Below are 13,438 nucleotides of genomic sequence, written 5' to 3'. Positions count from 1 at the left end.
AGCTCTTCCATATAGGACATGAGGAAGGTTGCAGTCGCTCTCCCCTTATCTTAAGCTTTGTTTGACAAGTTGGCTGGTGAGCCCTTTTTCGTTGTGTTAATTAAAAGACCACTTTATGGCGTCAGAGATCAGTTTCCTCTCCTTTTTCTCTCGGCCGGTTATGTTGTGTGTCGCTACTTCCCTTTGTACCCCTATATTTACAAGGGAACGTAACATTTGCACAGTGGCAGCTCTTTAACCTACATTACAGCACCTTCATATTCACTGACCACACTCACTAGAGGAAGTAGGGCTGTGTGATATATTGCTATTGTAAAAAAGATGTTTACTGAAAAGATTAAATGATACTAAGACTGAATAATACATGGTTTCTTATTTACATTTACAATAACCCTCAATGGCCATACATGGGAGCGTCACCAGACCAATTGTCATCTCTAGAATATTGTTGAATGAATTAAGCCTGAATGTAGATGAAAGTTCTATATTGAGTAGGGCTACACAATTTTCAACACAAAAAGATGTTTACTGAAAAGACTTGAACACAAGATGTTTGAACACAAAAAGATGTTTACTGAAAAGACTTGAACACAAGATGTTTGAACACAAAAAGATGTTACTGAAAAGATTAAATGATACTGAATAATACATGGTTTCTTATTTACAAGACTACAGCTCCATGACTTTACTCCAATGGGACGACAGACACTGACAGATTAGACAAGGCACAGCAAATAACCCCAATCTTGTCAATTAATGCTAGTGCCTCACCTGGTTTTGTTAGCATGTGCTCTATGGGCACAGCCCTGCTTTGCAGAATCTGATATTTTCTTCTGACTAATCCTATGACTCTTTCAACATGAATACGCACATTAGCTATTTTTCTTGTCTCTTCCACCTCGTATGCTGACAGCTGACTTTTCCCCCTGGTGAATGCAGGCATCTTTAGTGAAGCACAGTAAAATCCCACACTATCGGCAATATCGAACCCACGGTCTGCTAGGACAATATCTCCAGGTAACAGGTTTTTTAGGAGCCCACTCTGTATTGTGATCTGTTTATCACTAACTCTTCCTCCCCAGGCACAAGATATGTAGGTAACATAGTCTTGGGGAGCAACACCAATCAGAAATTTAACAGTATGGTGATGCTTGTAGTTGGACCATGTTTGTGCTCTAGCTAGTAAATTAGAGGGCCTCTCAATAAAAACTTCAAAACAGTCAACAATCACAGCAACTCTACATCCAAATGCCTGTCTGAATCCCATTGGCATTGTAGCTTGAAGTACATGTCGCTCTGGCCACTAAATTATAAATTCTGTACTCTGAAGTATGTCAATTAACTTATGCCAAATTCTAGAAGCAGTGGAGAGAGAGATGTTGAACCTGAAAGCCAAATCTTTCAGAGGGAGATTTAGTCTCAGCCTCAGCAAAACTAAAATGAACTGTTCAAATTTGGAGAGCACAGACATAGGGCCACAGGTGATGTAGGGCTCGCACAGTTGAAAAACCTGAAGTAAAACTAAGAAGTTGGGGAGCCCGGTGTAAAACTTTGTTTTCTCTTCGTTGTTCTCAAAGGACTCCTGGTTGAACTTTGTGTCCAGTGCCTTTGTCCGAAGATCTCCCAGCTCTGTTGTGTTCTGTCTCAGAACATCCTCCATCCTCTTGATGTCCTCCATCGTTAAATCAGTCTGGCATCCTGCATCTACATACAATATAGCAGTAGCAAGCATAATTAGTTATTTAAAATAGTCAAATATGAATGTGAATTTTTGTGAAGTTATCTTTTTGACAACCTTTTTACAGACATGCAAGTTCTCTGTTCCAATTATTGCAGATTCTCAAATTAGTGCTCTATTTTCTAAACCTAATTCAAAGTTTGCATTGATTTTCTGACAATCACATTTGTAATATTTAATAATAATGCTGGTGGTTAATTTACCTTGTTGGTCATTTAATATCCCACTGGTGTCCTCTGGTTGTGGGCTGTCAGACGGGGGCTGCGTCGGTTCTGGGCTCTCGGTTGTCTGCAGGAGATCCAACAAAGCCTCTGCACATTCTGATTGTCTTTGTTGGTCTTCCTTGAGCTCCATCCTCTGCTCTCGTCGAAGAGATGCCTCTGATCTGGGCTTACTTGTTGTGTGGTAACCGAGGCTAACAGTGGGAGCCCAGTCTACCGACTCAACGTCACCCAAAGCGCTAGGGCACCCTAAAAAGTCCCAACAAAGTCCATATTAGACTACAGGTAACTTAAACATGATCAGTATTACTAAGTAAATACGCATTTAACCACAACCCAATAATACCTAAACAAAGCCACAAAAACCAAGTTAGCTAATACCTCTGATGAAGTGGTCGCTGCAGACCCGTGCATTAGACGACTCTGCTCCTCCCGACCGCAGATGTAGGTTTGAAAGCCATTTTTTCCGGCGTTCTTCGGTTAGCTTCTTAAATTGCTCAGCTTTATGGACGACAACCTTCGGCACTCGGTAAAACCTCTTGTTTTTCTCTCGGCCGGATCGATTGGAACAACCGTAAACTACACAACACACCGGCATTTTCACAATGGTAACAGCAGCTAGATCCTCTGTAGAAAATTACTTCCTGACCTCCAATGGAATTTCGCGCCAAAGGAACGCAACGGTGTGACGTCACGTGAAACCAAGCTATACACGTAGTTTACAGAGATGCTGTATTCGAAACAATGTGAGTTTGGAAAATTGCACAGTATAAATCTATTCTAGTAGACCTCAACAATGGAATTATGACAACCTGATCTCACCAGAATGCGTGACTCCACCACGACTCATTAACACCGCATTGCGTGGTGGACTCACGAACTTTGTTACATTTACGTGTCTGCACCACGCAAACAACCCCAATGTAAAGTGAATGAGGCTCCTTTGTCGTGGTGCACACACGCATTTCTACAACGTCCCGCAGTGAGCTTTTATTCTATAAAACGTTTTTAAAATCTACTTTATAGCTTGTAGTAACTCGCGGGAGGCTTCTTTTATTTTATTTGTATTCATAATAATTTTTATTTTTCGTCAGAATGTATTATGGTGCATTAGTTACGAATTTTTGTTCTAAAAAAAACAGTGCATTGTGTGTAATACAACTGTGATTTTTATTACATTAGTTAGTTTTTAAGGAAGGCCAGAGCTTCAGCTGTGTCAAATAGATTGTTCCCTTTAGTTAACGTTTTTTAAAAGAACATTATATTCCGATTTGATCCTGTCCCCTTTATTGTATTACGGAGAGCAATGTGAGCATCCATTCCCATTGGATAACGGAGGATTTTACACCCGGAAGTAAGTATTCTCTTTACTGTCGATTGATTTTACAGTGTTATCTGCACTACTCATCAACTCAAATACACCAGATTATCCTTGTTGAGTACACAACATTGATTGGTTTAAATTGTGTACAATGCTTTTGTAATTTTCCCCTTCGATTCGGAGAGAAACAAATATGTGTTCAGTTTTAGGATGGCCGAAGACACTACACTACCCAGAATCCTCAGCTATTGTTCCGCGTTGCCTCAAGCTCTGTGATTGGTTGACCTCCAACTGCATTCCATATGAAAAAAACGTTTCGTAAAAGATAAATCATACTTTATTCAGCATCAACATTCGGCTATCGGACATTTTCTGAAGATGATGCTTATGTTGCTAGCTATAAGTAATGTAACCACAATTAGTCTGTCTTCTGATGTTAGTAACTATGTAGGCTAACATTAGTTAGGCTATGTGTTGTGGACTAATGCATTAAAGTTAGTTCACATTTTAGTTGCCCCTGCTGACAATTGTGTGTATATGTAGCCTACAGTCAATGGAATTTCAAATTTTGCTCTCCAATGTATGTTATTTTAATGTTGTCATTTCATTTCACTATAATTTAACTTTTCACATGTCACTTTATTCAGCTTAGTTATTTATTCAGTTATTTTATTACTGGTACTGCTAATTGCACTAAGCGTATTGTTGTATACCTATGTATTTACTACTTACAAAATCGAGGGTTGTAGCTTTGTCAGTACATATTTCAGGGTTTTTCTATGCCTTTGTTCATCTAAATTCTAATATTCATAGGCGACTACAACTCCTGCCGATGCCGAGGCCCAGTTCTCCCTTCCCACCACCCCAGGTAATACACTGACTATGGATAAGTACCTTATCACTCTCCTGGCTGAAATCCTACCTCACCGGCAGACATCAGTTTATCAACATCAACAACTGCACCTCCTCCACTGCTCCTCTGTCACAAGGCATCCCCCAGGGTTCGGTGCTTGGTCCCCTCCTCTTCATCCTGTACATGCTCCCCCTTGGCAAAATAATTAGTTGCCACAACCTTCCATTTCACTGCTACGCCGATGACATCCAACATATCTCCACAAAAACCATCACCCCCACAACACACTCCACTCTCACCAACTGTCTCTCAGAAATAAAAGCATGGATGCAAACAAACTATCTCCAACTGAACAGTGCCAAATCAGACATCATCATCATCATCGGCCCCCCATCCCGTATCAAAGACATCCAGAATTTCAACTTCACCATTGACAGCCACACTCTATCTCCCCCCCTCACATCCGCAACCTCGGAGTCATCTTCGACAGTCAGCTCAAATTCAATCACCACATCAATCACATCACCAGGACCGCCGTCAAAGAATCAACTTCAAAGTCCTCCTCATTACTCACAAAGCCCTCAACAACCAGCCCCCCCCCCTACCTCACAGACCTGCTGCACCACCACACCCCTTCCCACTGCCGTATAGCTCATCAGAAGCCAACCTCCTATCCATCCCCACCCGCATCAATCACCAGACCTGGGGGGACAGAGCCTTCTCCGTCGCTGCCCCCTCCCTCTGGAACTCACTCCCCGAACCCATCAGAGACTGCACTGACCTCACCACCTTCAAAACACTCACAAAAACTCACCTCTTCAATCTGGCTTTTAATGTGTGATTGTTTTTGTAATCTGCACCAAATATTTTTGGGATTTATAATATTTTTGTGACTTTCTCCTTTGTTGTGTATGGAGTTCTCCCCTGACAGCTGGACACTACATGATAGCTGAGGACCAGACCATCGTCAGTGGCAGTGTCCTGAATGTTGTCGACGCCCTGATGCTGATGTTTGCAGCATATTACTGCCTCAACATCAGTTATCGCTCAGAACTGGGAGCTACCCTGGAGTTCTTGCAGAGGTAAGACTTGAATTGTAATTATTAAGTCATTCCATCTTAAACCACAGAGTAGAGGATTGTGCACATTTCTGACACACGATAAGTGCTCCTGACAATACAAGATAATCGAGATAAAAACATTATTGTGCTGCATTCTGTTTCGCATTATGCTCTCGTTTTGTCTTGGGTTGTAAATTCAGCGTACCCCTTTCCTTTGCAGTGGTGTGCTTTGGCTCCTCCCTAAAAGCCCAAACTCACTCTTAATAAAGACATGAGCATGTTTAGCAAGTTTTGACATTGTTGCTGTTTATACTTTTTTTGACATAGAAAAACTATGATTACTAATTTACATATAGCTTTACACTGGTATGATCTGGATCTGTGACAGGCTCTGAAAGACTCCAATCCACTTCTGTAGTTGCACTTGTCATAGCAGAGTATAGCATAATAAAGGGAAACAATGGCCTTAATGAGTCTAACTGGTCACAAAAACCAAACATTTTTAGATTTTTAGGGTTTTAGATTAGGACCTGGTCTAATGTGGTCTAGATGCGAAAAAAAGCACTGAAATCTCCCTTTTTTTAATTTTCAAAAATAGAATTAAGGTTTCACAAATCACAAACTGTGTTATAAAGAATGTTTAGCCTCTCTGGGATAATCCAGTCCAGATTTGATGAGTCTAGGTATAGTGGTTTTAGATCAGGACTTGGTCTTATGTGGTCTAGATGTGAAAAAAGCAGCATTTGGTTTCTAAATGAGAGTTTTAGTTTAGATAAAGTTGCACAGTATTTCAGCTCATCATTACAGTTATTCCACAGATGAACACCTTCTGTTGTGATGCAATGAAGTTTGGAATTTGTTCGTATGGGTGGTTTTAAAAAAAAATGCAGTTTCCTCTCAACATGTGTATGTTTTCTCTTCGTGTGAAAAGTCCCTGGACATTATGAGGTAATTGTTCCGCAGGCTGAGGAGGTTCAACATGAACTCCAGGATACTCTGCATCTTCTACAGGTCCATAGAATAATAATAATAATAATACATTATATTTATATAGTGCCTTTCAAGGGACCCAAGGTCGCTGTACATGGTGGACAAACAAAACAAACAGACAATCAAAGGGCAAACAAAAAATTAAGGAAGCCGGGGGACCAGAAAAGGGCTAGGGCCCGAAGGCCAGGGTGAACAGGTGTGTTTTCAGTGATGACTTGAAGATGTCCAGGGAGGCAGCATGACGGATCTCGGCAGGAAGTGCATTCCAGAGGGTGGGGGCCGCAGCACTGAACGCCTTGTCACCAACCGTTCGGAGGCGAGAGCGGGGAATGGAGAGCAGGCCCGTGTCTGAGGACCGCAGACTCCGAGAAGGGGTGTAGGGATGGAGAAGGTCCGATAAGTACTGGGGGGCGAGGCCATGGAGGGACTTGTATGTGAGGAAGAGTGTTTTGTCCTGAATAGAGAGCATCCTGACTGGCTGCATCACGGCCTGGTACGGCAGTGCAATCATATTCCATCTTCTTGCACTATTTCTATTCTATTTGTATTTACTTGCACTATTTTATCTGTTTTATTTGTTCTATGTTCTATATGTTGCACTGTTCGAGGAGCCTGTGACTTCAGTTTTTCATTGCCATGTCTACACTGAAGCTAATGTACAAATGACAATAAAGCCTTGAATCATGAATTTATGGTATTTTTTAAAATGACAAAAGTAATCTTCTGTCTTTAAGCTTTTTTTTAATCAATTTTTAAAGGTAATTATTCTGTTTTCTAGAGGTGTATGATGACTATTCTAACAAATAATATATGTTAAAAGAAAAAGATTTCATGTAAAATTATAGTAATAGAGGCTACTTGTGTTTTATTTTGACATGTTATCTCCGTATTTATTTGTACTATTTTTTTTTTACAGTGTACATTTGCTCATACAACTGATGTCAGTTGTCAATGTGAACAGTCACATATTGTTTCCTTTCTTTTATTCTTTATAAAAGAAATAAACCGTTTTTTCACATCTGTATCAAATAAAATGGTATGTGCCATCACAAAAATAAATATGACTTATTTATGGTTTCAGTTGTAGTTGACTAAGATTTTTTTAGTACATTTTATTCTGTATTTTCTTACATTTTATGCAAACAATTTAAAGGAAACTTATACCATCAACAGATTTATAACAACTGTTCAAGAAAATGCATCATTCAACTCACTCAAACTGTTGTTAAAGGTCCCATGTCATGGCCATTTCTACTGATCATAATTCCATTGTTGAGGTATACTAGAATAGATTTATATTGTGCAATTTTCCAAACTCACATTGGTTTCTCATACAGCATCTCTGTAAAGTACGTGTTTTCACCGGTATTCACTCTCTGTCCAAAACGGCTTGTTGGAGCTCCTGTCCCCCCCCCCCCTCCCTGTGAGCTCTGATTGGTCGGGAAGTTGCGATGCTCGTTGCTGCGATCTGCTGCGAGGAGCGGCTAAACTCATCCTGAGCACACACAAACACTCACAGCCGAAGTAAAAACAATAAGTGTGGCTTGATATTGAGTAAGAAAAAGGTTTATAACGCTGTGAGCATGGGTCTGCAGAGAGCATTTCTCCGCCATCCCAACGTAGGAGTCCGAAAAACGTTTACCCATTTAAACAGTCGTGGTACCTTGTTTGTTTTAAACATCATAAATACACAAACAACAATGAATACTTACAGGTTGTGTACCCGAATCTCCCGCTGGTCCAAACAAAGTAGGAACAGCATCGTTCTTCAGTAGGGTTGGGTACCGAGAACCGGTTCCGGTTCGGAACCGGTTCCAACATTTCGATTCCAACGGCATCATTTAGACATGTGAATTTCGGTTCCACTTTTCGATGCCTGAGGAAATGTTTCTCGCGGCTCTCCGTAGCCTACTGTATGACTGCGGCGGGCGGGAAATGTAGCGTTGTACCTACACTTCCTACAGCGTAACCTGAGACCAGGGCCGGCCCGTCGCACTGGCGTTATAGATGTTCGCCTAGGGCGCCAGATCTGGGGGGCGCCGCGCTGACAGCTCTGGGAGGGAAAACAAATGTTTTGACCGTTGGTGCTCATCCTAATTTTTGGCCTTGATGTAACAACATTCATAATTAAGTAAATGTAACACCCTTTTCATCTCAGTTACACTTTTCATTTGCCCTGTACAATGGGCGCTGTAAGTGATGAAAATGGGTGATGTTGGCTTATCTGGCGCCCGCAGCTCACAGCCAAAGTGCGAGTGAGCGAGGGAGAAAGGGAGGGTGCACTGGAACCGGTGTAGGTACCAGATGTGTTCGGGTGTATTTCCGTCGCATCCGTCATCCCCGTCATATTTTACGGCAACTCAAGAGGGCCATCACGGTCAAATTCCGAACATTTAAACATAGCCGACACTTCATTCTTTACTTTGTCCGTTATTATATGTAGAAGATTATACTTTTTCTCCGTCATGTTTCCATAGCAACAACTTCAAACAGGCATAGCCTACACTTCATTCTTTACTTTGTCCGTTATTATATGTAGAAGATATTACTTTTTTCTCCGTCATGTTGTTTCCATAGCAACAATTTCAAACAATAACAACTAACCTTTGCACACATTTGTCACAAACATTTTCACACGCTAGGAGTACTTCCATTCGCTTCTTCTTGATCTGTAGATGTGATTTGACGTGTCGTGTGTCCCCCAACTCCTCTCCAAAGTTCAGATATTTAATAAAATACTCAGGGGAGTTTCCTGAATTTTCATGCCCAAAGCCAAGCACTAGGCCCTGGGTAAATTAAGAGAATGATCTCGGGCACTTAAAGGTAAATAAAACATTAAACATAATGACAAAATAACAACCTGAAAGATATGTATTCTATCTACACATTTCGTAATTATCTAATCTAGTGGCCTTATAAAAGTGTTGGCTAAAGTAACGCAGAATATATATATTTTTTAATTGTAAATAATTAGAAACATTATTTACGTGCACAAGTACATGGGACCCCACCAAAGCACCCCACACATAACAAGCTGTCCCGAGTTCCTCCAGCTGCAGTTCCGCAGACGGCCGGTGTGTGGCAGCAGAGCGCTGGGAGCAGAGGGAGGTGAGTATATGACGGATATGACGGATGACGGATGCGACGGAAATACACCCGAACATATCTGGTACCCCGAACACATCTGGGTTGCATTCCAATAGTCCATTTAGCTTAGGAACCTTCCTAACGGAGTGAAATGACCCGGAAGTACGTCACTGGCAGCCATGATAAGTGCCGTTCCAATTCTCCAAATGAAAGGAAAGAAGGTTTCAAACTTCCTTTATAACCTCCTTTAGCTTAGGAACCACTGGACCTCCCTAACCGAAAAGAGAGGAGAAAATGCTGCCCCACAATGCATTGCAGCCGCAGCATTTGCCGTCACTCAACAGTCGGCCGTTCACGGAAACAACCGATTATGACCGAGAAATGATATCATGAAAGTTACGGTGCTTATTAAGCATTTTAAAACGTATGTGGTAAGTTGCCAAAGTGCTTTTTTCTGAACGTTCATCAGTATTATAATCAAAAAGAGAAATATGAACGTTAGTTTTTACTGAAATGATCAAATAAAGTCAACATCTCACAGTCATTACTGAGCTGTGTGGGGTTTGTTCAACTTTTAAAAGATGTTTGAATGGTGATATACACAGTGATAGATGTTAAGGACTAACGTTTATAATAAATACATTTGTATTGATTTTAAGATATTTTCATAGTTCATACAATCGTACGTATTGGGATCATTTGTATTAATGTGGACCGGAGGGAGAGGGTGACGAGCATAAGTTTCACTTTCCTTTTTTATTTCAATTCCAACTTTGGTCATGAAGAATATGTTTCTCTGTTGTCCATGTTCATAAAGCAAAGCAACAGCGTCAGAGCACGGTGCAGAGTCTCTAGATGAGTTTACAGTAGTCCCTCGTTCTTATTAAACATCCATGTTGTAGTCCGCTATAGAAAACTGTAGTTTCCATAGTTTCCCCACAGCAGCAGACGCACATTCATGACGTCCGCTGGCGCATCATAAACACGTCGGATAGTGAAAGTGCATTCGGATTCTCTAAAGTACCGCAGTCTCTTCTCCTAAATCCTTTTGAATTCTCCTATCCACTATCCCTTAACCCCGTGACGTTTCACTCAGAGGTCAAGGAATAGGAGATAGGGTTAGAATTTAGGAGCTGATTTTTTGATTATCGGAACGCAACCCTGGGTACCGACACCGGCGCTGTTGTTATTAGCATCTGGTGCTAGCTGCTCTAACGGAAGAAGATGTTTCTACAATGATGTGGAGGGAGAGTTCTCTCCAGTCAGACTGAGAGGCTGATAACTACAGCTCAGTGAGGTAAAGGACTCTTGAGTGTTTAGATAGTTCACTTAGTTAGTCTAAGTTATCTCAGTGCGACTCAAACATTTTGATCACAATTTATGTAAACACATATTTCCAAGGCACTCCTTTATAATTATTGGGATAAAACAGGTTTGAAATCATTCCAATGTATACTATAGGACAGTAAACCAGACATATCGTTTTAAACTGGAGAGATAAAAAAATATGCATAAATAAAATAGTAAAATAAGATATGAATGAACAACAAAAATATATGTATGTATTTGTTATTGGCTATGGTAGGTTATTGGTTATGTTCACATACTTATTTAATTATTAAATGTAAACCGATCTTTTTCATATGGGTGTTTAGAGTTGTACCCCCTAGATCTAGTCTCTAGTAATTCTGCTTAATGTGCACCAGATTGAAGCATTTTACTTTAAAATGTTCAAACATTTCTTCCCGGTATCCCTGAGAAGGCAGATATGCTTGTTTTTCTCAACAAGAACTGTTTTTAAATGGGGGGGGTTTCCTTTAAAAGTTAGATTGTTGTAGCTTCAGTGGTTCTCAGGTTACAGTTACATAGCAGTGAATATAAACAGACTGATTAATGTGAATATTACTGGAAACTAACCTGTGTAAAAGTTTCTCGAATAAATGTAATTCTTTTGGTGGAAGAAGCATGCATCATTTTTTTACCCTGCCCCTCAAAGAATCGGAATTGAGAACCGTTAAGAACCGGAATCGAAAAGTAGAATCGGAATCGGAATCAGAATCGTGGAAATTCAAACGATACCCAACCCTATTCTTCAGTGCCCTACGCTGTACATATCCGGCATGAATCGCTGAAAGGTTTGGGAAGCTTTGTTTCATGAAAGGCTGGCAGAGGGTGTGGCCTCTGGGTATCCCCACGTCAGAGTACCCAGGAAGTAAACAATGGAAAAAGAGAAATGTCCAACGAGACGTTCTGGGGCAGCATAGACAGGTCTTCTCTGTGTTAGAGTTTTACTCGCTACAGGGTGTACTTTGAGGGTTTGTGACTCTGCAGACCGTTTACATGCAGAAAAAGCTACATAACACAAGGGGACGGGTGATAACCGGAAAAGCATGACATGGGACCTTTAAGAATACACATACATTCTAATTTGGTATTTTAAGACTCCCCAAATTCAAAGTCAGTACAAAGAAAATGTGAAGATGCTGGAGAGAATGCCGTGAGCAGAAGGCAACAACATTATATACTTTGGTCATTTACGGCTTTAAGCGGCTTCTGGGAAACACCTTTAAAAGAACTGTCAACTATTTCTTGTTTTTCTAAAGAAAAACCCACTTATCCTACTATTTGGAAAAACAGCAGAAGAATTAAAAAAATAAAGATTTTCACTTATCCCTAGAAATAACAACAGCAATAACCAACACATTTACAAGAATTGGTAAAAAAAAATTACAACCTCATCAACCCTGAATGGAAGTATCTTATAAAAAATAAATCAGAATTCAAGTGAATATATCTGATGATAGACAGGAAACAATGGGTGGGATATAGAACCCAAACATGTGTCCGTTATCTGTTTGTGGATTTTTACTTTATTTTTTTTAAAGAATATTTTTATTGCAGAAATGTGTTGTACCAACCGCATTGATATAACAAAGCAATCATATTTTCCATTTTCAGTAACAACAAAACAGCGGATTCAGAACATACTAGTATAATTAGGCTGTTGGGGGTTTTAAAACACATCCATGGGCGAGATAACAAGAAATGCAATATTCATGCTAGAAACAAGAGGGCAGTCCAAGAGAGCACATCAGGAAAGAAAAAATGTACATAGCAAATTGAAAAAAAAACAACAAGATAAAAGTTACAGGATTAACATTATTGATCCTTCATCCCACACCTTCATCCTCACCCAGACCTCTGAAGTGTCTCATCACTGGAGCCCAGGCCTTATCAAACACTCTCCCCCTTCCTGCATTCTTGAATCTAAGTTTCTCCAGGTAGAGGATCTCACCCAACTCTCAGCCACATCTCGAACGAAGGCACAGCATCAGACTTCCATAACCTCAAAATAAGTTTTTTAGCCAAAACAGTACCCAAAAACACCGGCCATTTGTCACTGCCATAGTTCAGATCAGTGTCACTCGTGGACCCCAGAATGGCCACAAGGGGATCAGGCTTCAATTGCTTGTCAAATTCTTTTGAATAAAAATTAAATACAGAAGTCCAGAATGAGTGGAGGTTGGGGCATGTCCAGAATTGGTGTGTAAGGGTGCCAGGTTGATTTTTACATTTGTTACATAATGCTGATACGCTGGAATACATCTTGTTTACTTTAACTTTTGAGTAGTGCAACCTATGTACAACTTTAAATTGTATCAGATTTAATCTAACATTTACTGAGCACAGGTGAATATTCCTAAAACATGTTTCCCAAAATTCCTCAGTGATCGGCATACCCAATTCTGTCTCCCACTCAGTTCTATACTTTTCTGTGCTGACTACTTCCTGACTAAGAAGTGTCTGGTATAGGGTTGACACTGCTCCTCTACCTCCTGGTCTAACATTAATATTCTCTTCAAGTGCCCGATGCTGTGGTATATCTGCAAATGTAGCTATATGAGACCTCATAAAGCTCCGGATCTGTAGATATCGAAAAAAGTGTGAGGCTGGGAGATCGTATTTGTTCCTCAATTGTTCGAAGGACATCAAGTGGCCCCCCTGGTACAAGTCCTTCAAGCATTCCACTCCCTTCTCCTTCCAGCGAGCAAACGCTGGCTGGTTTAAAGGCGTGGTTGCCACAGATTGGGCTGTCTATGTACATAGTTGGGGCTTTCAAGTATGTTTTAATTTGTTTCCATATTTTAAGAGAATTGTGTACCAGAA

At 40.5% G+C, this 13,438-nt stretch overlaps 1 protein-coding gene across 1 annotated transcript; it reads right to left on the bottom strand.

Annotated features, from left to right (window-relative positions):
* Nucleotides 1-626: 626 nt before the first annotated feature.
* Nucleotides 627-2,657, bottom strand: LOC117541496. The gene is made up of 3 exons (XM_034208678.1): nt 2,341-2,657; nt 1,942-2,208; nt 627-1,704 (listed from the first exon to the last, which is right to left on the bottom strand). The coding sequence occupies exons 1-3, from the start codon at nt 2,555-2,557 to the stop codon at nt 1,304-1,306; spliced, it is 885 nt and encodes a 294-aa protein (XP_034064569.1). The 5' UTR covers nt 2,558-2,657; the 3' UTR covers nt 627-1,303.
* Between the last annotated feature and the right edge of the window lie 10,781 nt (nt 2,658-13,438).

Source organism: Gymnodraco acuticeps, unplaced genomic scaffold (assembly GCF_902827175.1).
Source record: "Gymnodraco acuticeps unplaced genomic scaffold, fGymAcu1.1, whole genome shotgun sequence".
Taxonomy (NCBI): Eukaryota; Metazoa; Chordata; class Actinopteri; order Perciformes; family Bathydraconidae; genus Gymnodraco; species Gymnodraco acuticeps.
Note: the sequence above shows the minus strand (reverse complement) of the source record. Positions and strands in the feature narration are given on the sequence as shown.